The 27,736-nt window shown below is 55.8% G+C and overlaps 7 protein-coding genes across 7 annotated transcripts; 3 read left to right on the plus strand and 4 right to left on the minus strand.

Moving 5' to 3' along the window:
• Nucleotides 1-1,753: 1,753 nt before the first annotated feature.
• On the plus strand, nt 1,754-4,402 carry ACE2 (Metallothionein expression activator; the record flags this gene model as incomplete). Its single annotated transcript, XM_028634647.1, has 1 exon — nt 1,754-4,402. The coding sequence occupies one exon, from the start codon at nt 1,754-1,756 to the stop codon at nt 4,400-4,402; it is 2,649 nt and encodes an 882-aa protein (XP_028492644.1).
• An 880-nt stretch (nt 4,403-5,282) lies between these two features.
• Nucleotides 5,283-9,667, minus strand: D7B24_000390 (uncharacterized protein; the record flags this gene model as incomplete). The annotated part of the gene is made up of 3 exons (XM_028634648.1): nt 5,283-5,670; nt 5,746-5,909; nt 5,969-9,667. 3 exons carry the CDS (start codon nt 9,665-9,667, stop codon nt 5,283-5,285), a joined length of 4,251 nt encoding a protein of 1,416 aa, XP_028492645.1.
• A 1,457-nt stretch (nt 9,668-11,124) lies between these two features.
• D7B24_000391 (uncharacterized protein) lies at nt 11,125-11,997 on the plus strand (the record flags this gene model as incomplete). Its single annotated transcript, XM_028634649.1, has 1 exon — nt 11,125-11,997. One exon carries the CDS (start codon nt 11,125-11,127, stop codon nt 11,995-11,997), a length of 873 nt encoding a protein of 290 aa, XP_028492646.1.
• A 311-nt stretch (nt 11,998-12,308) lies between these two features.
• Nucleotides 12,309-12,960, minus strand: D7B24_000392 (uncharacterized protein; the record flags this gene model as incomplete). The annotated part of the gene is made up of 3 exons (XM_028634650.1): nt 12,309-12,435; nt 12,491-12,639; nt 12,700-12,960. The coding sequence occupies 3 exons, from the start codon at nt 12,958-12,960 to the stop codon at nt 12,309-12,311; spliced, it is 537 nt and encodes a 178-aa protein (XP_028492647.1).
• A 1,256-nt stretch (nt 12,961-14,216) lies between these two features.
• Nucleotides 14,217-14,880, minus strand: D7B24_000393 (uncharacterized protein; the record flags this gene model as incomplete). The annotated part of the gene is made up of 3 exons (XM_028634651.1): nt 14,217-14,340; nt 14,400-14,563; nt 14,620-14,880. The coding sequence occupies 3 exons, from the start codon at nt 14,878-14,880 to the stop codon at nt 14,217-14,219; spliced, it is 549 nt and encodes a 182-aa protein (XP_028492648.1).
• Nucleotides 14,881-20,661: 5,781 nt separating this feature from the next.
• D7B24_000394 (uncharacterized protein) lies at nt 20,662-21,609 on the plus strand (the record flags this gene model as incomplete). Its single annotated transcript, XM_028634652.1, has 1 exon — nt 20,662-21,609. The coding sequence occupies one exon, from the start codon at nt 20,662-20,664 to the stop codon at nt 21,607-21,609; it is 948 nt and encodes a 315-aa protein (XP_028492649.1).
• A 2,198-nt stretch (nt 21,610-23,807) lies between these two features.
• D7B24_000395 (uncharacterized protein) lies at nt 23,808-27,525 on the minus strand (the record flags this gene model as incomplete). The annotated part of the gene is made up of 3 exons (XM_028634653.1): nt 23,808-27,196; nt 27,253-27,303; nt 27,354-27,525. The coding sequence occupies 3 exons, from the start codon at nt 27,523-27,525 to the stop codon at nt 23,808-23,810; spliced, it is 3,612 nt and encodes a 1,203-aa protein (XP_028492650.1).
• Between the last annotated feature and the right edge of the window lie 211 nt (nt 27,526-27,736).

The raw sequence follows: 27,736 nt of genomic DNA on the forward strand, positions 1-27,736 counted from the left end.
AGGCGGGTATGTGTGTGGGTGGACCCTGGGATTAGGGGTGGTTGCACTCAAACCGTCGGTCTGTCGGGACATGGCAAGAGACACGATTGCGCGGAGATGGGACGGGACATGTGATTCAAGGAGAGTTTTTCGGACAGAGAAGGTCGGATCCCCGGCAGGCCCCCGCCAATGTCGTCGTCCTCGGCCGTCGTGCTGTAGAGGTGCATCGAGAGAAAAGAGACCAATGGTGGACGAGTCTTCGACGAATCGCCCGTCATTGGGTGTGTCGGCATGATGCGATGACACCCGGCAGACGCGCCGGGGCTCTGTCGGCTTCACAAAGCGGCTCGAGTCCAGAGCATAGTCGCCTGGCAACCAGAATTTGAGATTGGCGGACGAGGGAGAAGGGGAGGACAAATGACGAAGAGGCGGCCTTGCTGTGCCGTCGTGGCCCTGCGCTGTTTTGCATCTGGGCCGGCGACCTGGAAATCAGCAAACCCACGCGTTTCCCGTTCATCTTCTTTGGTCGGCAAGGGCGACTGCACATCAGAGACAGGCCAGGCAGAATCAGAGGCGAGGGAGAGGCCGAGGGAGACAAGCGTTGAAGAAAGCCATAGCCGCCGAGGCAGGTGTCAGCTCGGTCGGTGTCAGGGTTTGACTGCTGGGCCGTCATGGACCGTCATGGGCCGTGCCAGGCGGGGGGGGCTCAAGGGCGAGATGTGGAAACGATATGTTGGGTGCTTGTGGATGTTGTCGAGTGTGATGCATCTGGGATGGGAGATGCATCTTGGATGGTAGACGCATCTTGGATGGTCCCTGGTGCGTTGAGTTGGGAGCAATGGGTGCGGGCAACAGTGGCTTCCACAGAGGCTTCAGTGGCTTCAAGCTCCCAACGCGGCTAAAGTTAAGGCCGTCCCACGCGATGCAAACGCAAACCGAGGCGGCTGCGAGATCCAGCCATGGCCTCCGCCAAGGCCTCAGCCAACCTGGCAGGCAGGACCGAACCAAGGGACAGGCCAAGGCGGTGCTAAAAGAGAGCCATGTCTCAAGGTGACGCAGGATGGAGCAGGATGGAGCAGGAGGGCGGATCATGGCCCGGCGCTGGGTCGTGCCCGCCCCGTCGCCATCGCCATCGGTTGCCGTGGTGACGCGCCTCGACCCAGTCAACAATCATGACTTCCCCCAAAGACCCTCGATGCTACCTGCCTTCAACGCCTCGTCTCCGTCTCCTCTTTCCTGCCTTAGATACCCGCCCAGACTATTTGCAGAAAGTGGAATCCTCCTCCTCCATCTTGCACCTCCTCTTCCTCACCACCACCACTCTTGCATCACCACATCTGCCAAACCCAAGCCTGACGCCAGCGTCACCTGCTCCATCCAAAACCGCATCACAACACTGCCAGTCTCGAGAGGCCCTTCTACCTAGGAAGAGCTCGTCCGTCTCCCGTCTCCCCAGGCCTGAGGAGGCCTCTCTCCCGTCCACCCCGTTGAGCTGCAAAGCCCGACCTCTGCTGAGCACGACCTAAGCTCTCCCCCTTTGCCCGGCAGCCACTGCTAGCGCTGCGTGAGGTTGGTGCTTCTTCTTCTCCTTCTTCTTCTGCTGCTGCCGCCGCCGCTTCTGCTGCTGCTGCTGCTGCTGCTGCTGCTGCTGCGGCTGCGGCTGCTGCCATGATGGAAATGACACTGACGAGACGGCCCCCAGTTTCGGACCCAAAGGTTCCCTTCGACAACCTCAACCGACGACAATCCCCTCCGGACTCGACCTTGCGACACAATGCTGTCCTCTCCATCCCGCAATCTTCAGGCCCGCCAACGCGCGACCCACCGACGGCAAAACTCGACGCCGTCCGCCTTTGAGCCGGCCAAGATCCCAGCCCTGCCCACTGTCCAGAACCGACAGCGAGCCCTCGGCCACCGCCGGGGCCTCAGCTTGGACACACGACGCCAACACCTGTCGCCCGCTTCCGCCGCGGCCGCGACCACCACGACACCAACAAGGCAGGACTTTGCAATGGTAAGCAACACTAACAACACAGCATCACCGCAGCATGTGCTGCGAGAAGCGCAGCAGCAACGCATTCTAGCACGCCCGGGCCCCCACCAGCAGAACCTCTCCAGGTCTCACACGAGACATCTCAGCCACCACCAACAACAACAACCTCACCCGCTGCGACGCCAGCAACACCAGCAGCAAAACTTCATGGCCGCCGTCAATGACCACGACAACAGCTACGTCATGTCGCCTCACGGCACCCCCCAGCACCAGCGCTTCGGTGCCGCCTGCTTCGACGGCAGCTCCTCCCCTGTCCCCTTCAACCCCTACCAGGGAGGAGGCATCAACGTCATGATCCCTATGAAGGACGATCCCGCCTTTGTCGGCGCCATGATGAGCGACAAGGACTTTGACCTCTTTGGCGCCGACACCGATCTCTCGTCGCCCGCCTTCATGGACTTCAACGAGAGCCCAACCTCCGCTCAGCCCATCTGGGCCTCCGAGGGCGACGCCGCCGCCGCCGCCACTCTCAGGCGCACGACCCGCAGGATCAGCAACGGCATCCTCGACCGTGTGGCCAAGTTTGAGACCATGGGTGGCGAGCCCTCGAGGCCGACAACACCCCCTCATCAAAACGGAAACGGTCAGTTCCTCCCCAGGCGCCTTGGCTCCGATGAACCTGCTTCGCTCACACACGTTCCAGGCTACTTCCCTCCTACGCCCATGGAGACCCCCCATGACCGTATCGTCAAGCAGCAGCCTGAGCAGGCCTCAAGGCCCAGCAGGTTCTCTGACGATTACGACGAGTCCATGGAGGAGACGCTCAAGCCCGTCCGTGCCAAGCCAGCATCGAGGGCTCAGAATGTCTTTGAGGAGATGAGGAGACGCGCTGAGGAGTCGTCCGCCAACCCCACGCCTCCTCAGACCACGACCATGCCCGAGGCCCAGACGTTTGAGCCCCAGGTGTCTGCTGCCGACTTCATCAGCATGAACAGCTTCGACACCGACTACCTCAAGACCCAGTCCTTTGACGGATTGACCGATGACCTCGGCGTCTCGCCCGGCATGTCCCAGAACTCCACGCCCCACACTCCTCACAGCGCCGTCATGAACAACGGCTACCACCCCGGCCCCTTTGACAACCCAGACCTCCGTCTGCCTCACCATGACAGCCCTGCGACGCCCTCTCTCTCGCGCACGCAGTCGCTCCGTGGAACCCCCCACCGCCGCACCGACTCCCTCGCCAGCATCGTCAGTGCTGCCAGCATCTCCGGCATCAACATTGAGGAGACCAAGACCGAGACTGGCGTCACGACGGATGACATTGCCATCTACATCCAGGGCCCTGATCCCGCCGACAACAAGTGGATGTGTCTGTTTGAGGACTGCGGCAAAAAGTTCGGCCGCAAGGAGAACATCAAGTCGCACGTCCAGACCCACCTCAACGACCGCCAGTACCAGTGCCCCTCGTGCCACAAGTGCTTCGTCCGCCAGCACGACCTCAAGAGGCACGCCAAGATCCACACCGGCATCAAGCCCTACCCTTGCGAGTGCGGCAACAGCTTTGCTCGCCACGACGCCCTCACGCGCCACCGCCAGCGCGGCATGTGCATCGGCGCCTTTGACGGCATCGTCAAGAAGGTCGTCAAGCGCGGTCGCCCCCGCAAGCACCGCCCCGAAATGGACGAGCGTGTCAACAAGTCCGCTCGCACCCGCTCCAAGAACCAGTCCATCAGCTCCATCTCTTCGCAATCTGGCTACTCTGACACGTCCGGTGCCAACTCGCCCGAGAACTACAACGCCATCTCCGACAATGACTTCGCCGCCATGACCATGGACATCAAGCAGGAACAGCAACACGCCCGACACGCCCGGCCCATGCCTTTCGAGACCGTCTCCATGTCGTCGGCCCCCATGTCCTCCGCCCCGATGCCCTCGCTCCCCCCCGCCCGCGCCTCTCCCCTGCACCACCACGAGAACGACCTGGACATGGCACCCTCGCCTTCCGTCGCGAGCCACGTCTCCTCCTTCGTCTCACCCGAGGAGATTATGGACCATCCCTCTGTGCGCTCGCATCATGACGCGTCTCCGACCAAGAGCACCCCCAGCCAGTACAACACGCCCCCCGAGCTCTCTCAATCCTCCTCGCCCCCGCCCCACCACTTCTTCGACGCCGAGCCCGGCAGCGTCAGCTTTGCTGACGACTCGCTCCTTGCCGGTATGCGCACCAGCTCGGCTGCCGGCCTCGGCAGCGCCGGCAATTTCTCAGGTCTCGGGCTCGGCGACCACGATGAGGAGCTTCTCATGAAGGCCTTTGACGACAATCTGGGCGCTTTTGACCGCGACCCCAACGTGCTCATGATGAGCGACTTTGACGATGCCGTCGACATGTTCACGAACGGCGACGACGTCTTCTTCGGCACGTCATGATTCCCGTCCTTCATCATGCTTTCCGCTCGGCTCGGGGGTCTGCTTTCGGCGCTGGTTCTTTTCACAATTTGTCTAAATATTTGCTCTACCAATATGGGATGGTGCCCCTGGTTATACGGCACGGGCATCTTCCTGGGACAAACTCGGACGTGTGTACTAATATTCGGGAACGGCGGTTCGGTACTTGGGAATTGGGTCATGGTCACAACAAATTGGCGAAGCGGGACATCTTTCGGATTTGTGTTTATGGAGATTTTTCTTCGGTGTGTACCTATGTAGGGGCCAGAGATCTGATGTGGCGAGCCATGTGCGTCTCGGACCAGATCTTGGTGTTTTTATGGGATAGATGGTTCAATTGACACGTTCACGGGCTTCGATCCGGTCTGCCATGCACGTGATATGGTGTTTTATCAGGGGGCTGTGATCATGGACGCGCGTCGTGGCACAGCTGTCGTATCTGTTGGCTTCAGCAACGCTTGCCTCCGATGCTTTCCATGCCAAAGGCTGTGATGAACACAAAAGTACGATCACGATTCACCAGCATGCCGTGGGTAGATAAATGCCCAACCTTTATTAAGTCTAAAAAAGACCAAGGAAATATAAAACAATCTATGCGAGCGGTCTAGTCTACGCTCGCAAGTCCCGCCATCTTACACAAGTTCCGATTCAAACTTCATAAATCCAAGCAAAAACTCCGAACATTGAGCATCCTCGGGAGAAAAGCCCAAGCATGCATAATGCAATTATACCCGATGGCAAACATCGAGAGCCCACGGACATGCGTAGCCACACACGAAATGAGCAACAGTATCCCTGAAGCGGAGATCCTGTTGGGAGGAGATGATCTCTCCGGACGGACGAACAGACGGGCAGACGGCCTCTACTTCTTGCCGTCGGCCTTCTTCGTCGCCTTGGTCCGCAGCTTCATCATGATATAGACGAGGGCGTAGAAGCCAATGCAGAAGATGACGACGATGGCGGCATTTCTCCAGCCAAAGTACTTCTCTTCCAGGTTGAGCGTGCGCAAATAGTCACCGCCCTCGGTGAACTGACACACCTCGCAGCCGGCCGTCGCGTCCGGGTTGAGCAGGTTCGCGCCACGGCCCATGGCGGTCTGCTGGAAGGCGGCGAGGTAGTCGCCGCACGTCTCGTTGGCGGGCGGGTCGAAGATGGCGAGCTCCGAGGGGCGGCACCGCACGGGCTTGTCCCAGGTCGTGAAGACGAGGAGCGAGCTCATGAGGTAGTTGTAGGGGTCGAGGTAGTACATCCTGTCACGCGCACGCGCGGGGGTTAGCCTACCTGCGGAAGGATGCAGCGAGAGCTTGGGGCTGTTCGGGACGTACCAGTATTTCCAGAAGTCTTCAATCTGGCTGTAGGGCACCATGACGCCGCAGAAGGACACGAGCGTGGTGATGACGAGCGGGTTGACGAGCGAGGCGAAGACGGCGTTCGGCGCGTAGGCGGCGATGGCCTGGCCGATGCCGGTGTAGAGCAGCTCGTACAGAATCTGGACGCGTGTTAGTTGTGCATGTTTGCGAGAGGATGGAGGCTGTCTGATGGACTTACGACCACGAAGAAGACGCTGCCTGCGTGCTCGGCACCGCTCGGAAGGCCAGCGGTGAAGTACCAGCAGACGTAGTAGAGCAGAGCGCAGATGAGCAGGTAGGGGAACTCGGAGACGATGAGGCCGGTGACGAACGGCGCCCAGTGGTACATCTTGCTCTTCTTCTCGCGCGCCTCGTAAATGTCGCGGCGGTCGATGAAGAGGGGTTGCAGCTGCGAGATGACACCGGGGGCCACGAAGATGAAGTTGAAGATGGTGAAGAGGTTCTGCTCCAGGTCCGTAAGGCTATCGCCGATGGACCAGAAGGTAAAGCCGTTGAGGAGAGCGAGACTGATGTGCATGGCGAATTTGTTGTCGAGGTAGTCAATGTTGCGGAAGAGCGAGATGTTCATGCGCTGCGTGACGAGCTTGGTCTGCGTCCACATGGACGCGGCAAACTCGTGGCCGTCGTCGACGGTCCCCGTAGGCCGGGCTGCCGCGTCCTCGACCATCCTGTCGATCTCCGCCGAGAGGGCGTCGTGCTCGGGCGACTCGAGCCAGTGCTTGTTCCAGTCTTGGACGACACCAGAGCTCGGCGTGCTGGACACGACGTCGACAATGTGCTCGGCCGGGTTGGCATCGGGCGGGCAGTGCGCTCCGAACCGGGAGAAATAGGACTTGACGGTGCTTGCGTTTTCGCCGATATCACCAAAGTATACCGTCTTACCTCCCTTGGCAAGGAGCAGGAGTGTATCGAACTGTGTGAAGAGCTGGGCCGAGGGCTGATGGATGGTGACCAAGATAGCCTGGCCGGCCGCGGCGAGCTTGCGGAGAAAGCGGATGGTGTTGTACGCAGCCTGGCCATCGAGACCAGAGGTGGGTTCGTCAAGGAAGATCAGGATACTAGGCTTTGACACGAGCTCGACGGCAATAGTGAGGCGCTTGCGCTGTTCGACCGAGAGCCCTGCGCCAGGGCGGCCGACCAGCGTGTGCTCGAGGTCCCTCAGTTCCAGCAGGTCAATAATCGTGTCAACGTATCTCAGCTTCTCCTCGTCGGGCGTGTAGCGGGACTGGCGCAAGAGAGCCGAGAACTCAAGGGCCTCGCGGACAGTAGCCAACGACTCGTGAATATCGAGCTGTTCGACATAACCCGCAGAGCGCTGGAAAGAGATGGGAATTGGGCGGCCATCAACCAAAACAGAGCCGTGGATCGTTCCCTCGGTCTTGCGCTGCGCAAGGACGTCGAGAAGCGTTGTCTTGCCGGCACCAGAAGAGCCCATCAGGGCTCCGAGCATACCAGGCTTGACATATCCTTGCACATTGTCGAGGAGGACACGATCACCGTCGCTGGTCTTGACGGTGTAGGTAAGATTCTTCCAAGTGAAGATGCTCTCGTTGCGGATGAGCTCCTTGCCCACACTGCCAGATGACGACTCAGCACCGGACTTGGGTGAGGTCTTCTCCTTGGCTCCGCCCTCAGCGTCTGGGGCGCCTTCCAAAAGATGCTTAGACTTGTGTTGCTGCTCACGAGGGATCAAAAGGCTGCGTCCGCCCTCGCCCATTTGCTTCCACCTGTTTGTGAAAAAGATGGTGGCGGCAACGAACAACACCCACCATGCAATAACGATACCAAAGTTGCGCCAGACGTGGCTATGGCTGAACGACATGTGGGCGAGATAGGCATCACCCGTGACGGAGGTGTCACCAGGCACAGCACCGCCCACTCTGGTGCAGGATTGTCCTCCTCGGCCGTCTGTGTAGCCAGGACCGCTCGGAATGATGTAGGGGCCGACGCAATCAATCTGTGTGTCATGAAATTCGTTGCCGAGCAGAGCCTCAAAACCGTACGACATGGGATTGATCCAGAATATCCAAACGAACCAAGGATGCATGATAGGCTTGATGATCATGTAGCCCATGTACACAAACAAACCAACAACTGCCAGTCCTGATACCTTTGTCGCAGCGTCGAAAGTAGGGAATGCTGCGCCAATGAGTCGGAAGAGCGCCGTCATGGACATGGCCGTCATGAAGTTTGTGATCCAGTACGTAAAGAAAGCCTCGGCCGTAGTCTTCAAGCCGACCATGAAATAGAAGACAAGACCGAAGTGGGTAACCTGGAAGAGAAGAATGGGGAAGTCGGCTGCGATCTGTGCGAGAACGACAGCTTCCGGGTGATACAGGGCGAAAGAGCGATGCTTGGCGAGGATGGGCCTGCCCGTGAACGAGTCGGTGACCTCTGAGAGTGCAATGAGGGCGTTATACAAGATGGAGAAGAATAAGGCGCCGCCCTTAAGGAAGAGGCCGGCCGAATTGTCAGGGGCGTTGTAGAAGAGGGAGCCACCGATGAGTGCCTGAACAACCGTAGCGACTTGCTTGAGAATCAGGGTGGCCTTGTCTCCCCACATGATCTGGTATTGCCTCGTTACAGCAGCCCTGATCTGAGTGAGGAGGTCGGCAGTGACGGCAGATTTCTGCGGCACTCCGCGGTGCTTCTCACGAGCAACAGACTCTTTGAAGACGGCGGTGTTCTCGGCAGCCTCGGTGCTTTGGGGGTAGGTCTCAATCTCTTCGAGCATCTTGGACCTCACTCTCGAGCCCTCGTATGCAGCGTGAATTTCGTGGGCTGTACGAGGAAACTTGTCTTCGAATCCAGGAGCAATGACGCGCTCCGTAGGAACCGTCACACCAGTCAAGAAATCACCGCGGTTCGAGCCGGAGTCTCGAACAAACCCGAGGCTTTCCATGAAGGGCACAGCGTCGACTCGGGGACCGTAGAAAATCTGTTGGCCCTCGTCGAGGACGAGTACCTTGTCGAAATGCTCATAAATGCCATTTCCGGCCTGGTAAAGAGTGACGATTGTGGTGAGCCCAAGAACGTCGGTCAGCACCCTGATCGCCTTAATCCATTCAAGCGCCGTGCTAGCGTCAAGGCCTCTCGTCGAGTTGTCCCAGCAGAACACGCTGGCGCGGGTCGTCATGCACTCCAGAATCGAAACGCGCTTTCTCTCTCCTCCAGAAACGCCCCTCATGAATGCGTCTCCGACCTTTGTGTGGGCGGTGTGGGAGATGCCGACGGAACGCAGAAGAAAGTCTTTTTCGGCCTGAACATACTCCTCGGCAGAGTTGATACCGGGGGGCAAGACGTTCGGGACTTTCATGCGTGCAGCAAACTTAATCGTGTCCTCCACGGTCAAGGCAGGGTAGAAAATTTCCTCCTCCGTGTTCATGATGATCTGGCCATCGTATTGACGGGCCTCTTTCGCAGACATGTTTCCAAAAAACACGTCTCCCGTCACTTCCTCGTAACCGAGTCGATTGTTGGAGAGCACACTGAGGAGCGTTGTGCACCCAGAGCCAGGTCGTCCGAGAACGAGGAGCATCTCTCCGGGCTTGACGCAACCGTGCGAGTTATGTATGATAGTTTTCAAAGGAGCATCCTTGCTCTTCTTGTGGAAGGGATACAGCTGAGAAACGACGTTTTCGTTGAATGTAGCGTCGCTGCTGATGCCCCTGACCGCGAGGCTGTCCCAGGTTACACCGAGTCTTCGAGGCTTCTCTCCGCCTGACTCGTCGTTGTTTTTCCTCTCGCGTACTTCAGAGGCCATGTGCCATGCTGAGCTGCTGGCAGCAGGTGGTGAAGGCGACTTGAAGCTGTAGTCCCCCGTTTCGTTGTCCGTGTCGGCGGCCAGCGTTTGCTGGTCTGGAGTGATGGCCTCCATGTCGACGACTGTCGAAGATAAAGGTGGCTGTGACAAGAGTGGCCTGTTGATTCGAGGAGTTGAGGGTGTAGGGGAAGATTGTCTTAAAGATTCACTCAATCAATGTAAGGAACGCCATCATTATCATCCACGATGGAAAGAGATATAGTCTTGGGCGGGAGGCACGTTTGCGGTCATCTCTGGTCAAAAATGTCTGTATACCAATGCTTACGCAGGGTCTCGTAGAGTGTTTTCCAATCACAAAAGCTTCCGCGATGAATCATCATCGTAGCCACGGCCATAATCTCAAGGGTGAGGCAGTGTCCGTCTCGCGGTCATGAAAGCCGTAGGACCCACAGGTTTCGCCCTCAAAACCTCCGGTATAACAGGAATGCAGTCGGGCTAAATAACTTGATGCGTCATTACTTTTGATGGAAAAGAAAACGCTCCTTCGGAGGATTGATGAAAGTTCTCGTTGTCATTAGGCGCCTGCCTTTGGGGCATAGATATGCCATGGGGCACGACGTCGGAGGGAATTGATGATTACCTGTCAACCCCGAGTCCTCGGGTGGATTACCGCGGCGCCATGCCTCATTGAGCCAAACGGCAACCCCGAAACCAGTCAAAGTTTATGGTATCAGGGCCTAGAAGATGAACATGTCTCAGCGAGTCAGGGAAAGTCCTGCTCTTGATCAAACCCTCCGCGGAGGCTTTCATAAAGAGGCCACGAGTTCCAGCCCGTGGAACCGACAACAGCTTTGCGAGACTGCCCCTTTCTGCCCAGAGCCGCGCTGCACCTCAATCTCAATCCACACACACCGATCGCCTGTCAAGCCATCTTGACTTGCACACGTTCATTCATACAACAACCCCTCACATCTCCAAGTACGAATCTGTCAATGGGCGTCTCAACAGTTCATCCTTCGCAGAAGCGTATATCGTGTGAAGTGTGCAGGAAGCACAAGGCAAGATGCCAGCGTCTCAGCTCCAGTGACGCGAAATGCTCGCGGTGCACTTTGCTTGGCATCGAATGTGTGACTGGGCAGCAGAAGAAGATTGGTAGGCCCAGGAGGCGCCCAGTCATCGCGGGGGCCGAAGCAGCACAGAATCGATATTTGGAGAACACAAAGGCGTCCCCTGTGCATCACCAGGCCACGCTGAACCGTGAGTATTCGGGGCACCACTCAAGTTCCCCGAACACTTCTCCTGGGCCGATCACTCTACAAGGAAATCATCAACTTGGTTGGAATCTTGGCAACCTGTCTCCATCCCCCACATCTACACCTCCGTCGCAAAACCCAGTCATTGACAATGAAGCTCTTGGAACAGCAATGTGGCCATCTTTTGACGTCGAGTCCTACGATCAAAACACATTCACAGGACCAACACTTGATCACTACGGAGATGGGCCATACATGTTTGAACCGAGTTTGGATTTCGACTTGTCGCCGCAAGCCCCATACACAACACAGACGCCAATGGCCATGCCTTCCCCCCCTGAAGAGTTTTGCGAAACAACCAGAGTTACCATGACAAAGCCGATATTGGATCATGGCGAGGTGGACGATATAGCCGTGTCGGAAGCCATATCCAAGCTTTCAAAGATGAATCTGGACTTGCACATTCGCGTTACGGCCGCCGAGATGCACAAATCTGATATCAACTTCAATCGCATCATCTACGACGACAGTCCGCTCTTCATCGACAACACCACGCTGGCAGACTTCATACTGAAGGCATCGCAGGAGATTCATCTCATCATGACGCGATTACGCGGCAACCGAACAACCCGGGGGCTGTTGGGTGGCTTCGCCAACGCGGACAAGATTCTGGCGAGCTTTCTTCCCCCCTCGCCGCAATCCAGTCAAGGTGAAGTCTATCCTGCGGGCGCAACTCCGTCTCATCCATATCCGGCCGCCGCGGGCGAGCCGCTGCTGGCACCTCTCGCCCTGACCCTCACAAGCATCTACACCCAGCTGATCACCCTCTTCGAGCTGATTCTGGAGCACCTCTCAACCCGGATCGAACGCATTGGTTCGGATCCCATCGCACCCATCAACGGACTCACACTTGGGGGCTTGCCGTTAGTCAAGCCGTGCGTGCAGGGTATGATGTTTGCCGAGGTCATTGTCCAGATCCTGGTCAAGTTCGAGCAAGCTTTGGGGATAGTCTCGTCACCTGAGGGTAGCGGCACAGGTCTGCTATCCGCGCGGCAGATCAGCGTTCTGTGGAGCGAGCTGGACGAAGGGCCAGGCATCATGCCAGGCCAGGGCATGCTGAGGCCAGCAAGACTGAAGAAATCTTTTGAGAGGGTGGCTGCCATTTTCAAGCACCTTTCCATCGAACTATAACTGTATTGTATCTACCCTAGAGAGTCTGGCGGCTGGCCTGGTTAGACGTGACGTATGTGCTCTGCATTGTCTGATTGAATTAGATTCTGTATTCTTGTTGAACTGAACAAGCACGCCGATTGTGAGAGGAGAAGGCCACGGAAGTTGGGCCGTTTCGCGAACAAAAAGACCTCGGATTCTATCAAGGAGGCTCAATTACGCATGTCACAGGCTATGATCATCCAGGTCAAGGCTTTTGAACACCAGTACTGGCCGCAGAGAGGGGTGCCTGGTTGGCAAAAAGGATTGAAATCACCAACAGCAACACAGCGCTACGCGTTGAGTTCCGATGAGATATGGATATCAATACCGTTGGTGGTGTCATCTGTTCCTTGCACCCAACCGTCAGCCCTGGTGCAGCTGTCCATGATGCGACTAGCAGTCTCGGCGATTTCGCGACTGAGTATTTCAAGTCAGTACAGAAACGATTGCGAAACGGTTACGGTGAGCTTACAAGGTGGTCTTCCCTCTAGCGTTCTGGCCAGCGCCTCCCCATATCTGCGCAGTGCCGTGAGCGCAATAGAGTTGCCGGGACGTTGTCATTGTGACCTCAGTGTCCGGGTTCTCGCGAAGCTGGTCAATGCAGTGGACAGCATCCGTGACCTGGTCTTGTCAGTCGCGCATGTTATTTTTGCCAGGTGGTGGAATCTGACGGGAACTTACGCGGGATTCTTGCCTTTCCAGCTGGTTACAAGAAGCATGGTTCTCCGAGCCGGCGGTGTTCAACCCCGCTAAGAATGCATCAAGGGCCTCCTGCAAAGACAAATGGTCTCCTTCGGGGTTCTCGGCGTAGTCAGAGACCCATTTCTCAATCGAGAAAAAAGGGGCTGGCTGCGCAGAAATATGAGCCTCGGCGGCCGGGGAGGCGGCAACCAAAGGAGCCAAAGCCACGGCGGCCAGCACAGGGAAGGTGAGGGTGACCATGATATCGAAATGCCTCAGCTGAACAAGAACTCGACCCAAGGAAGCAGTGAAGGGAGCAATCGGAAGACCAATCTGCTGTGTGCGAAGCGCTTATATGCGTCAAAAAGATCAGATTCTGTCATTTCTTTTTAGCCCCCAGTCAACCCTCATGTTCTTGGCCAACAGGGCCCTCATGATCAAAATGCATGCAGACACCCGCCCTTGCGCAGTGAATTGAATGTCGCGTCAGGTACCTAACTGCCTCAGTGGAGGAGCAGCCAATCGGGTACAAGACCTTACCATCGTCAGTTTGCTGCCAAGCGCACTTCGACCCCCTTGCTCCTTGTCTCTCAACCACCGACTTGCTAGCGCCAACAACGTTTGATGAATGTTACCATGCGCCCCGTGCATCTCGACTCGGAACACGGGTCTTACCCGTTCAAGCAAAAGTTGTCAGCATTTAGGTTGCGGAGGAGTTGAGCAGGTGGAGTCTTAGCCCACTCTGGGTCTTTCTGTTATGCCAGCCGTATCCGATACGGTAACCTTGTGCCAACGCGGCGCCCCACTCATGATGCATTGTTGAAAGTGGTCTGCGTATCTCGAAGCTCATCGTGAGCCATCATTGTCGAGATTGGGGGCACTAGTCACCTTGGCCAAGATGTCTTTTTGGGACGCCTAGGCCCTATCACTCAGTCTCGAACTCAAGGACCTCAACTTGCCTTACGGGCGACCGATCAGCGATCAGCGGTGTGGGATTCCTGAAATTCTCCAACGAAGCCCATCGCAGTACACCTGATCAATCTGCTAGCGCCAACCGCACAACGCCCACCTCGAGATGCATACCTCAGGCCATTCAGTTCGTCTCGGCGCTTTCGAATCGGCGCGCGAGGGTCGATTGGTCGCGGATGCAGCCTGACCGAAATAAACAACAGGGGGAATCGTTAACGTAAGCCGGATCGGATTTTGAGGGTTCCGGAGCAACGGGCACGGCCGCAACTGCATGTGTGCGGGCCATCTCACTACCTTGGTTCCAGAACTTATATTGCGTACCTGATGTCAAGCCCTTCCGTGGTAGGAACGAAATGCTGAGACTTGACCATGAATGAAGGTAGGGGAGACTCCGGCATATATGTACAGTTTGACGTTACACAAATGCTTTGGTAAGCCAAACGAGTGCCTCGAAGCTTCATCCATATCAATATTATCATCCACTTCAGCATGCCTAGCTAACAGTGCGGCAGCCTGCCACGTAGAAGCTCGAGGTCCCCATCTAGCTATCAATTAAGTCTGGTGGAGAGAACAACATTGATCTGCTGGTTGAAGACCCACGATCCTTGCACCCTGCCATCAGCTCTCGTGCAGTGATCCATAATCTTGCCGCCAGACTGGGCTACTTGGAGGCTGTTGAGCTGTGAGCAACTGCCCGACCAGAGTTGTGAGGGACACAGAGGCGAACGTACTAAGTGATCTGCTTCACCTGTTGCAAGAAGGCGCCATTCGTTGACGCCCAAAGCTGCGCTGTACCACGACCACACCAGGATCGGGAGGCCTGTCCTGCTGCGATGTTGGCAGATTGCGACCCTTTTCGGCTGGCCTCGTTGATACACGCCACCGCATCCGCAATCTGAACACGTTGGAAGGCTGATTAGGCTATCAAAGAGGCTGCGATGAAAGACGTACACGGCATTCCTTGAAAGGAATGTGATTGCAGATAGGAGATCGCTTTTGCAGTCGAGTGCTGTTCAATGTAGCTTCAAATGCAATGACAGCTTCTTCGACAGAAAGATGGTCTCCTTCGGGATCGTTGCCAATGTCGGTAGCCCATTTCTCAATGGAGAAAGGGACGATTTCAACGTTGTCCGGACTTGCTGCCGCTGGAGCAGCAGTGACGAATGGCAACAACGACAGCATGGCCAGGGCCGGGAAAGTAAGTCTGACCATGTTGGAAGAGAAGAGATGACTGTCTGTCTGAAGCGATTTGACGTGAGAATGTGCTCTGAGGAGTGAAGGGTTTTGAAGAGAAGACACAAGCGGATGCGCCGTCTTTTTATAATTTTCTGTTGGCACGAAGAAGCGGTGGCAAACTGAGCAGGCCGTCGGCCTGGCAGCGGCTCAGGGCCCAGCGTAATTGTTCCTTGCGCTGAAGATGCAGGACTCGCGCAAGGATGGACTGTTTCCGCATGTACGATCAGCGGCTCCCCGCTCCAGTCTGATGGCCGTGTTGGTTGTATGGCAGCATGCACTTATTGTTGAGCATGTTTGTACCAATGATGGGTCTTGTGCCTAGCCACGAAGATATGGGTGGGTATTCACTGGTATACTAGCGCCAACTGCCATATGCATCTCGAAGCATCCTGGCGGCTCACAGGGTTGAGCTGCAGCGGACCACATACCATAAAGGTCATGATTTCTTGGCGAAGGGTCCAAATGCGCATTCACAAGCATAAGCACAATACCATGGATGACCAATGATGACCTTCAGGTAAAATTTTACTGAGCCCTTCATGGTAGTTCAGCATGAGGAACTGACAGCAGATTGAGGCATACAGTAGCAGTCACTAGTATTGCGAGCGAGATTCACCCCATGACAACATACACCTCAAGTCCCTGTAGAAATTTCCAGTTCGAGGCAACTATCTACCTAACTAGGCAAGGCAACGTACGATCGTGGGTCAGGGAGCTGTTAGTGCCAGCATGATGTTCACCCACGAAGGTGTCTTGGCGTATATCTCCAGTTGCTGCGGCAGGACTACCTCCGTGCGCAGACGAGACCGAGATTGCCACGGCTTAATGTGTGCATAAAATGTACTGAGAAAAGAAAATAAAAGAAGAATCTTAGGCTTTTTCCGTATTAAGACACGCGGTTCAGCATCAGAGGTGGTGTATGGTCGCATAAGCATGTGTGGACGTCTAGATCAGGCCATCCACTGATACCAAAGCCCGTGACCGCTTGATTATCTCGAGAATCGACGTTCGACTACAGCGCAGCTTTACCCAAGGTACTCAGTGAGCAGGGCCACGCAGTGCTCCAGATGATAAGTAGAGGCTGACGTGATCCTGACGCGACGATGGGCGGCTTGCAGGTGAAAAGGCAGAGCTCATATCAAAACCACCTGTGGTCATCATGCCTTAAGTTCGCTTGCTGGCTAGATCTCCCGAGCTCGAAAGGATTCGTGATTGGGGTGATGGTGATACCTGATCAGACACGGTCGTCTGCCTCTACGCATTTAAATCATGTCGGCCACAACACGGATTACTCATCGTCTACACACGACGCTTCAGACTTGCTCTCGGAGGAGCGGCGATGACCACTTGGGAGGAAGAGAATTAGAAAACATGGCAGGCACCAAGCGCAATATCCTTCGAAACCATGATTGTTTGTCAATTGCTTGCAACTCAATGAATTGTGGAAACCAACCTCCTCACCTGACGAAAGGCAGGCAGACTGAGAGGTCAAAGTTACACAGGCCAGTGCTGGGCTGGGCTTTTCTCACAGAATAGCCATCATGATAGTGTGACTTTGGTCTGATTTTAGATCTCTGCCATGCTCACCGCACCGCGTCGCTCGCTGTGCGCATGAGGAAGCTTGAGTTGAAGCAGCCTTGCTACATTTCACGTCATCAGCCTTCCTGCTGTGCCGGGTGCCGAGCCGGGCCGGCGCCGAAGCCATCTTTCAAAGCGGCCGGATCCACCAGCCCAGCCCGGCTGATCAGCCCCATCAGACACGGCAGAGTGCCGGACATTCTCGGCTTTTCTACTCGGATGCCTTGCCCTAGCATCCACGTCTGTACACGAGCCGCAGGCGCGTAGTCAGACATGAGACAGCACCTGGTCAGATTCCGACCGCACTAGGAGAAGACGCACAACCCGCTCGCGCCAGCTGGCAAGCATCACATCACCACCGTACGAGCTCACCTGCATGGTCGTCATACACCTTGCACTTGATATGCTGCTTGGAAAAGACTTCAGACTGCTCGACGTGCTTACTCAGTAGGTATCTGTACTGAACGAAAACTCAATGAACACTGGCCATCCGTGCAACCCACCTCTTCCGCGTTGTTCCCCGATTTCGACAGCATGACGCAAGCACCATACCCGAGCTCGAGCCACCTCGACGTTCCAGACCACGCTCTTCCGCTCGGCGGGCAGGGCTTAGACACCTAGCCCGCGGGAGCCAACCAGGCACAGATCTTCAACGGGGCGCTGGTAGCCCCTGAAAAGCGCAGCCACCAACGTGTATCGACTGCATGCAAAAAGCTGGAAAAACAAAGAAACAAGGATGAAGGCTTGGGCGATGGATGGAGCTGTCGGCGGAAAAGAAAGCCTTAAGACAGGACGCCTCCCCGGACACGACTGCCGAAGAGAAGGTCGAGCGAGATGCGGTCTACGCAACCTGACATGGCGCGCTACGAATCAGTCATTCAGCTTGTTATCAACGTAGCGATTCCACCTCCTGGCCATTCGTGCGGCGGAGTGGGGGAAAAGAGAGGGAGTGCCGACAGAGCGTGAACGTGTGTGGACCAGCTGAGCTCATTTCATTCCAGAACGACAGTGCACGCCACAGAGGCTTGCCCTCTCCTCCCGCCCGCTATGCCTCAGCCCGTTAACAAGAACCCGGCCAGATCGGATAGTGGGGACGGCGGAATAAAACCTCTCAAACAATTGTGTTGATTGCACAATTATCGCACACGTCATGGTATAAGGATTGGGCTTTTCACTTGCTGCGGGTTGAATCGCCAGTAATCCCGGGCGGTCTACATGTAGGTATTGATGGGATGCATCTGCCAGGAGCGTTCAACGCGTGCTCGATTATCGTAGCTGGGGCAGGATGTTGGTCGAGCATTGCCGGATGTGTGTTGAACGTGTACATGCAAGGATCGTCGTATTCGATGAAGAAAAGCAGAGCTTGACTGAAGTAGAGTTTGTCATGAACATGTGAGTCGACTGAGTACTCCGCTCGTTCCAGGCATCCACAACGTGGACGAGCACGCCGCTGGCGACAAAGCTTCCTGAAAGGGGCCATGAGTGCGTACGATCACGCAAACACCCGGAGGCCGGTGGTCCTCTTTAGAAAAGTCCTCATCTCTTTAACCCTGCTGGTCTAAACAATAAGCAATGCGCAGCCCGAGAGCGAGCTGCACATGCGGCGGACAGCGCGCGGAGGCCGGTTCGAGCGCCGAACAGATAGATGGCACAGGCACTTCGTATCCATGCCGGACGGCCGAGGACACATGCATGTCGCGTACATGCTGAACACGGAAGAACCGGATGGTTTGAGAGGGAGAGGAAGTGTGGGAGGAGGGTGGGGCGAAATGGCCCAAGAGCGAGAGTACTCTACCCAAGCCGACCGAAGAAAGCCTTGGGGCAACGGGGGAGGACCTTGCTGCAGCGAGCATGTCCTTGATTGATGATTGCCATGACCCGCCATGGGGATGCCTGCATCTTTAGCCCCCATTTGTGGCCGAACTGACTTTACGAAGCAGGCTGTGCCTCATGCGAGAATCTAAAAGTCAATCAAGCTGTTTCTCGAATATCGATAGGGCAGCCGCATTCCACAACTAGGACGCACTCCCGACGGAATGTTTGCATGGCAACTGTGGCAGCCATTCGAAGAGCGACACGAGGTAGCAGCGGCTGTGCTGGCAATGATCGGCCCACTTCCAAGACACCGAGAGGAGAGAAGCTGGAACGCCTGACAGAGCAGTCGAGATCGAGGTGGGCGCGAGCTTCGACACGACAGTGTGCCGGCAGCGGCACAGCCGAAAGCCACAAGCGCCATAGCAGTCGGTATCGAAGCCGCCATGTGCAACACTGCAGCCTCCCCGAACAAACAAAACCGGGTGGTTTTGTTGCTCTGTCGTGGGCCAGTCGAGCGGAGCCTGGCCTGGTCATCCAGGTCGCAATGTGCCCAAAAGCAGACAGACGGCTCAGCAGAAGTGGTGTCCATCGCTCGACAATACGCTTCAGCTGGTGACGACCCTTGTGAAAGCTACTGCACTTTGCACAAAGAAAGCGGGCAGAAAGTGTCTGTTTCAGGCTGCGACCTTGGAACCCCCTCGGCGGCGTTTCGCAATTTGTGCTGTCGAGCGGAGAAGCAATCATGGACAAAAGTTATGCTTGTCTACCTTGATTGTGTACTTACTTGGTTCTGTGGCTGGCACATTTGTGCATTGCTGTCCGTCTTGTGCTCGTTCTCTTGGGCCGGCCTGGCTGTCTCGCATGCCTTTCGGCGATCCGTGTGCCTTGACTTCAGTGGGAAATGCTGAGCGCTGATCGGGCCTGACGAAGGGCCCCATGAAGGGGGCAAGGGGGCTGGATGCTTCGACAAGCAAAGCAAGCAGGCTTCTCGATTCGATTCGACGCCTGTCATGGCCTGCTCCAATGCCCAAGTTGACGACCTGTTCACGGCCTTGTAACATGATCATTGAGGCGAGTCGTGAGAGCCAACCCAGGAATCCTACCGCCCCTGACGGTTGCATAAAAGGAACCTCGTGAAGACAACCATACCATTGCGTACATGGTAGTACATGTAGCAGTACCATGTAAAGTAGGTGGTAGCACATGGTATGGACCAGGAATTACCACACCCACTACTTCACGAAAGATGGACAAGAGGGGAGTGGATCGGGGGCTCAAATGCACGCCGTCTTGATCCGCTGGCGTGGGAGAGGGGGTCTCCAAGACTCGCTTCTGCTGTTGTGAACGTGGCAGGTGTTAAGCACTGTCAGGAAATCTTCGTACAAATGTTAATAGGAAGAGAGGGCCAAGGTTCGTATGGAAGGTAGCAGATACCTGGTCATCTATCCTTCACTTGTATGGTAGGCCTGTTGCCTGACAGCGCGGGCCTTTGGGATGGATCTACATGGCTCTGACCAATCAGTCTGGCACTGAGGAGGCCTAGGTCAGGAATAGATCGTGTTGATTGGTTCACGTCAATTAGTCGCCGAATGCGGCTTTTCCTGCCACACGCCCGGGCGTGCAGAGTTCGTGTGCTACGATGCGACTGCGGGTAGGTGCCAACGGTCAACAGGGCATGATGACTGGCGGGCCTTCACTCAACACACTCCCTCGGTTGTGGCATGACCCCCTGAGTGGAGCAGCAATCTCGCTTTCCTTCCTCATCAAACCCACTTCCAACAAAACACGCCAGTCCCTTCCAATTCCTGCTGCGGGTCCTTTCGTTCCCTCGCCCGTCAGTTCCAGCCTGTCCAGTCCTGTGCGTGCCCAAGTCCCACTGTTCACTGGCGCTTCACCCTCGTTCATCCACCCTCACGTTCTCCTCTCTCCCCCTTCCACCCACAGTCACTCTCTCGCTCTCGCCCATCGATCGTTGTTCGGCAACACCAAACGCCCATCAACAACAGTACAGCGTTATCCGCTCTCTCATTCTGCTTCTCTACGAGTTTCTTTGAGGGGGGGAAAAAACCTCAACTCTCGACCGGGTCATACACGTCGGAGACCCTGCGTCGTCCTCGGATGCAATCACGCCAACGATTCTACACATCGACTAGACTCGAATCACGAGTACGATCATCAAAAAGATATTGACCGACTTTGTCTGGTCCTCGAGGGAACCTGACCTTTTGACCGACGACAACATCCCCGAGTTCCACGGTACGCGTTCAACGTCTAGTTGGCTCAACCGGCATCCCAACCGTTGCCGACCATTGGCTCGAACCCTCGACTCTCGTTACTTTCAACTTTCCCTCGACCTACCTCAATATGAAGTTTTCTCAAGTAGCTTGGGCCTGCCTGGCCGCGGCCGCCTCGGTGCAATCCCAAGAAGCACCAGTAAAGGTTAAGCCGTACCCTCAGGGTGCACCTCTGCTCGACAACCAAGTATACCAGGGTTGCTTCAGTTCTCGGGGCGAGCTACAAAAGATCTATTCCGACAGGAACGTCAGCAATGGAGCCTGTGCCGGTGCATGCAAGGCGAAATACAACGTGTACGCAATGAACGGCGCTACATGCTACTGTGGTGATACCTACCCTGCCGCAAAAGACCTTGTCGACCAGGACAAATGCAACTACAACTGCCCAGGCTATCCTTTTGACGCCTGTACGAGCCTCCTCCTCTCCCCATGCATTGACCTTGAAATTGATAAGCTGACAACGAACACAGGCGGCGGCATCAAGGACGGAACCTTCTATGATGTCTTCAACTCTGGTCTCGATGTTGTGGTTGAGAACTTCGTGCCCACAGTGACGTCGACTTCGTCGATACCTTCCGCGACTCCCACAGACGTCTCGAACGCTCCATCTACAACGGCTGGACAAGACGCCGTGACATCTGCAAGCAACGCCCCTGCCGAGAGCGGCAAGGCAGATTCTGGGAATGGCGGTCCTTCCATTGGCGGCATCATCGCGGGTGTCGTTGTAGGCGTGGTTGCCATGGCTGCTATTGCTGGCGCCATCTTCTGGTGGGTGCGTCGCAAACGCAACTCCGAGATCGAAGAAGAACACCGCCGCAACGCCGCGGTGAACTCTTTTATTGCCGGTGCGAAGCCTCCGAGCAGCAGCGGCGGTATTTCCATGACCGATTCTCGCATGGATCCCGGTTTCGCTCACCGCCGAATGAGCGACGGCAGCATCGCCGACAACCAAGACTATTCGCGCAAAATTCTTCGAGTACGTTTTCATAGCTTTCACAGTGTCAGAGGGACCAACTAACATGGCCAGGTAACCAACGCATGAGAGAGCGCCATGCCAGGTACGACGAACGACCTCTGCCCGTGATCACCTCACCACAAATACACTCATTTCCTCGGCATTTTAGGCGTTTCTGATGTTTCTCTCGCTGGTTTTACTTTGGGCGGCTTGATCGCCGAGGCGATACGAGCACGGTGTTGATTTGTATTTTCTCGTCTCATCTGTCTTGTCACGGTGCAGGGATATCCATCAGCTCGAGGTTTACGACGGAGGTTCATTTGCGAGTTGGATTTTCTTTTTCGAAAACGCACCATTACCGCCATCCAACCCACCCAACGGACACCGAGCAACAATTACGCCATCCACTCCTTCATTTTCCCAGTCTACAGCTCTTATTCTTTTTAGACCTTCAGAGGTATACCGGGTGTCTCGAGACACCCTTCACCCATCGACTCATGGCACGGCCCATTGACCACCGGTTTCTGGTTCATGGACAAGGCTATCTTTGTACATGAACAGAGGAAGATGATCGCTGGCCGGGCCTCCTACATACCTACACATACCTGTTTTACGATTTTCGGATGGATCAGAGGTGGAGATGGAGTACTGCAGCACGGACGGCTGAGGGAGTCTCGTGGCGTGTATAGATAGAGTGGCCCCCGCAATCCCACCGGCTGAGCCACGGATATACTGCGGCTGTCCTGGTCCGAAGGGAGGGGGGAGGAGCTCATGTGTGCTGGGCTTCTGGGATTGGAGACGAACATGTCCGGCATCCGGGGCAGGCTGGCTCGCGTTGGATGCTGTGCCGTTGGGGATGCGCTGACAGGCGTGTGGGTAGCTCGGTTTACGTAGAGCTACGCATTGTAATCGAGCATAAAAGTGATCAGAACTCATCGCTGCATATTGGTGCGTTTCCTCGTGTTCCTAATCCCAAGGTCCTACAAAAGTATCTTGTCATTTACTTCTGGAGATTTCAGAGCCGTCACGGCAAAAGCCAAGGCCCCATAAACGCGGTCACGGTGAACGCAGCCCAAGCGACAACGATTTTCCAACAACAAATAAAGTCATACATCAAATCGAGCCAGAGCATCACAGGAGCTCTCCTCACCCGAACCCACGGTTCGGGGATGACCGACCGGCCAAGAACCTGGGAACCGAGGAGGGCCGTGTGGGTTCGCGGGGGAACCAACCGAGACGGGTGTGCTCAGATGCGCCAACAAGTGCCGTTCCCTGTGCTGCGTTCAGGTACAGCGTTGGTGGGGGGAGTGCGAAGGAGGCCGCCCCCCCTCTCTCATTGTTCCTCGCTGACTCCCTTACTACTGGCCGTTTGGCTGTCTAAGCTAGCTGGGAGCCCGTCTTGGTCACGGGGGCGACGGGCAGCAAGTTACACAAACTTGAGGGGGGAGGGGGCAGACCGTTTGGGTTTGGGCGGTTTCGATCGGTTCGGGCAAGACCCCCTGACGATCACGGTGCGATTTATCCTGGTGTGTGTGTGTGTATGTGTGTGTGCGGATGAAGGCTCCATTTTTCCAATGATTGGGCGTTGGCACTGCCACTTGGGTTCCTGGGTTTGGACGAGGGATGGCTGCATTTCACGGCGCGGGCTTGTATGTCGGGTAGCTTGAATGAATTGGACGAGGAGGCTATGCTGTGCCAGGGAAAGGGTTGAATAGTACTTGGATACTTGGTTTGTGCGAGGGGGTTGGTTCCGACGGCCGGGTTTTGTCTCATGGCCTGGGCTCCTGTTGCAGTGGTCGTGGGGGATGACGTTCACTCTGCCACAGATAGGTCCAGAAGGGGTCTTGCATTTCCTTTTGGCTCAGTGCTGGTGTTTGATTTTATGCTCGACCTTGATGCGGAGATGAGCGATGAGCCTGCCTGTTGTTTCACGCACCGCCCAGGGAGTCGGCAGGATAGACCGATCGTCGGGATTCAGATCGCGTTCGGCGGTGATCTCCAGGTCGTGGCCGTACCAGTCACTGCAGACTCTCAATTTGACTCAGGCGGGGAATATACACGATCAACTGCAAGTTTGTGAGGTGAACGGCTCCTCATCGATTTCCTATGCTATTCCATGCTGCTTCAAGGCCTTTCAAACCGACGGCAACGCTGGCTTCATCATGTTTAACCATTCAAGTCGTGATACGTCTCATCAAGCATTTGTAAACCCATCCCTAATCTCCACAGTGATCTGTATGCCAGGTTCCAAAGTGCACACTCTACTGCAGCATCGGCGCACACTCGCCTCGGTGAACCCGCCAGTCCTTCTTCTGACACTCGGCGCTGCAGTACTTTGCTGTCTGGCATCGGGAGCACTTCTTGAGCGGCCCACCCGTGCCCTTGGCCTCGGTCGCGCGACAGTTGCTGCAGCGCTCCTTTGCGGGGACGTCTTCATTGCTTGCCAGCGAGCGGAATCTGTCAAAGTCAAAGACGTCTTCGACGAACGACACGGCGAACGTGGGGCTGATGGCAACGCGTGTCGCGTGCTTTGCGCCCTGTTCCCAGTACGGTACGCCGACAAAGTTGTCAGGGAAGCGACCGGCGCCGCAGGAACAGAGCACCGATTCACCAGGCTCAACGGAGAGGGGAATCTTGCCAGACTCGGCGTATTCACAGGACTTCTTATGAGACCAACTACGTCCCCGCTCAGCCAGAGCAGGCAGCGCCCTCTTCCACAGGACGAGCTCGTCATCGTCGACTGTGATAGAACAGATTTCCAGGGTGCGCAGGGTCATCAGGAAGTCGCCGACGTCGCCGGACGTGATAATGGATATGGTCAAGGGGAGAACGGCGGCATCGAGGACGATCGAAGAAGAGGCGCCGTCGAGCCGGAACGCCGAGACAAAGAGAAGCATGTGGATCCCGCCGCGATCAGGATGGTCAATGGCAAAAAGCCCCGTCTGACCCCCCTGTAAGCCAGAAGCGATCATGAAAATGGTGAAGAGAGACTCCTTGAAGTTAAGACGAGCAGATGCCGACTTGACTCCTCCATTTTGCGACGCTTCGCGAGCCTGTGCCTCCCGCGGTGAGAATTGCGCAGACGTCAGAGATGTGAGCCATCCAAGTGAGTTCTTGTCAGAAAGGTTCAGGATGGGCAGGCGATCGAGGGCAAGATGGGGAGAATTCAATGTGACGGGAATCAAGCCGGATTTGACATCCTGGGCGGCCAGCGATGGATACATGAAGTCTGTCAGGGCTGGTAGTGACAAAGGCTCTCCAAAGGGCACTACGGCTTCAACATAGCCCGACTTTCGAGCGACGCGAGTCCGTCCATTGCGTGAGTCAACCGGGACTGGAAACGTCATGGGTAGAGCCACGTTAGTGTCAACAAAGACAAACTCCACCGTGAACGGTGACGCCTGACGAAGCTTCACAGCGGCTTTGTTTTTGAGAAGCTTTTCAGCTTGCTGGGGGAGTTGGCTCAAGCGGCCAACTATACTGGTGATCTTGCCGCTCAAGTCAGTCTCGGCCATGAAGCGCGACTGTCCACTAATACCAGGCGTGTCGGTTGAAATATCGAAATTTCCTGGCGCTGCACAATACACTGGGTATCTTTTCTGACCAGGAAGATACTTCGTGACGAAGACATGCTTGACTGCGTCCAATCGTGCCTGGAACACCAGCATTTCCGGGCCGAGAACTGGAGAGTAGAAAGCTAGACTTTGAGGATTGACCTGAACCTCAAGCCCGATCAAGGCCGACTTAGGTTCGGCTTGGAGCGCACCAGTGGGGACATAGAACGAGGCAATCAGCGGTGCGTTACTGGACCACCCGTTCTCATCCTGATCTACGTGCACACGGAAGCCGTCTTCTGTCGCCAGGCCTGAAGTGCTGACTGTGCCAAAGTTCAGATGTACGTCACCAAACGTGTTGTGCCACTGGCTGGCGGCAGTAGGACTAGATCTCAACGATCCCACGAATGTCGGTGCAGAAAGCCTAGCCTCTGGTGAACTGCTGTACAGTCGGGCCACCCCTGCACGCGGAATAACCAACGTAACAGCCACGACTTCGGGGATTCCGGACCAGGCGGCAAATGGCCCAGCAGATGTGCTGCGGCGAATTGCGCTGCGAAGCCAGTCGGGGGAGAAGAGGTTGTGCACGTGGAAAAGTGAGCCTCTCTCTTGAGCATGTTGGCTCGAGAATACGAGAGTCTTGTCCGCTAGAATCATTTCATCTAGTTCCATGCAGATCTCTGCAATGTCTGCGACCAGTGTTGACTTTCCAAGAAACTTGAGCAGTGCCATGAGGCTGCCGCGGTGAAAGTGAGTAAAGACGGAGGTCGGACCGTACTGTGAGCTACCAGGGCCATTTAGTGTTAGCATCGCCATCGGATTTTCGTGTGCGAACATCTTCAGGTACATCTGAAAGACGATCGCGGCAAGCTCTCGAGGCTTAATCTGGACACGGACGGAGGCATGGGTGCCAGACAGGCTTCCATTGTGTTTCCAACTGATACGGCTGTGAACCTGGGCAGGGCTGGTCTTAGAGGCGCTCAGCCCAAGCATTACTTCTTGCAGCGTCGAGACGGCTGTGGCGTTCGTCCAGTATTCAACTGGACTAACGCCTAGGAGCAACGAGACAGTAGGAGCATGGCCGCAAAGGAGGTTGTCGAGGATTTCCTGATCAGAGGAGCTTGAGCCTTTCAGCAGTGTTTCTGTAGATAGCGTCGCCCACGGCTGCGGAGCTAGGAGTGGTATGAGGGACACCAAGAGGTTCAGGGTACCGACATGGTCGGCTAGGTTGGACGTATCAATGACATCGAATACTCTTGGGACACCCGGTTCGACGTTCAACTCGAGCACGCGCGAGTCGAACTGTCGCCTGTACCAGCCAGCTGACGAATCTCGATGCTGCAACGTATGGCAGAAGGCAAATACATCCACAGAAGCAAACCTCACTACCAAGCGACGGGCCTTCAACATGGCACTGCAGGCAATAAGCCAAGCCTTAAATTGGGCCTTCGCCGAAGCCACTGCCTTGAACTTTTCATGACCGTATTCGGGACGCAGCGGTGACGCCTCGACCAGGGCCGCGTAGCCCGTGGCGAGGTGGAACCCCAGAATGGGATCAGTGCCATAGTGAAGGGCGACTTGCTCGGAAAGGGAGGTTGCGATCATGGGGTTGGGAATGGATGGTGCATCGAAGCCGGTGGTTCCCTGCTTCCAGTAGTGCTTGTATTCTTCAGCAACATCTTCTTGTACCGCAGTCAATATGGGTGCTGCAGAGCGCACAGCAGTGGTGACGAGGGGCAGCCCGTTTTCTTTGCTTCGGAATCGTAAGGCCATGTCAGCCAAGGACCGTTTGAGGTGGCTTTGGAAAGTTTCTCCCTGTGCAGAGTCGGGTTTCGTGGAAGCGGCTGCAAACTTGAGCCAGACCGCTCGAACGTCATCCAGCGTACCCTCGTCGCTGAAAGGAAGCATGCTGCCATATACACTTGACTTCCAAGCCTCGAGGCCCTCGGAGGACGCGACCAGCTTTTTGGATTGTGACGACAGGCATTCCATATCCGACCCATCAAGATAAAGATGATAGTACATGTTCCAGAGCGAGCTGCTGTCAAGGTCATCGCCATGATCGATGATGAAGGAAAATAGAACAATGTTGCGGGCTGAAGGGCTGTTAGAAGACGACGCTCGGTATCTCTACTTGTTAGTGAGGGCGTACCTAGAATGCTGGGCTCAGTGTCGCAGCAGGTGATGTCGAGTTTTCGGGGACCTGAAACTCGATCAGTCCAATGCCGCAATAACAAATGAGGGCCAACATACATGATTTTTCCTGCATGTAAGCAGTGAAGAGGATGTTGCGTGCATCACCACAGCCAGCAAGGAGAATATTGGCATCCTGGCCTTGGGGGATCGCACGGGTGAGGCTGATGGCGGGTGTGTTGCCAATGGGATAAAATTGTACCGTAGCACTCGCGACTGAAGGAACAAGCATCGTGCTGATGCCTGGAGCTATCTCTCGCAGTAGGTGGGATGGATCAAAGTGTAACGACCCGAAGCTGTTGGAGGTGGAGTGGATTCAGAGTAAGTATCGCCAATGCTGGCCCTCAGTCGTGGCTGCCCTCTGGAAGGAACTTCTGTGTCGAGCGATCCGGACATGAACCCGATGAACCAAACAAGCGGCGGTGCACGAGTTGCCCCCGAAA

Source organism: Verticillium nonalfalfae (genome assembly GCF_003724135.2).
Source record: "Verticillium nonalfalfae strain VnAa140/NRRL 66861 chromosome Unknown scaffold_102, whole genome shotgun sequence".
NCBI lineage: Eukaryota > Fungi > Ascomycota > Sordariomycetes > Glomerellales > Plectosphaerellaceae > Verticillium > Verticillium nonalfalfae.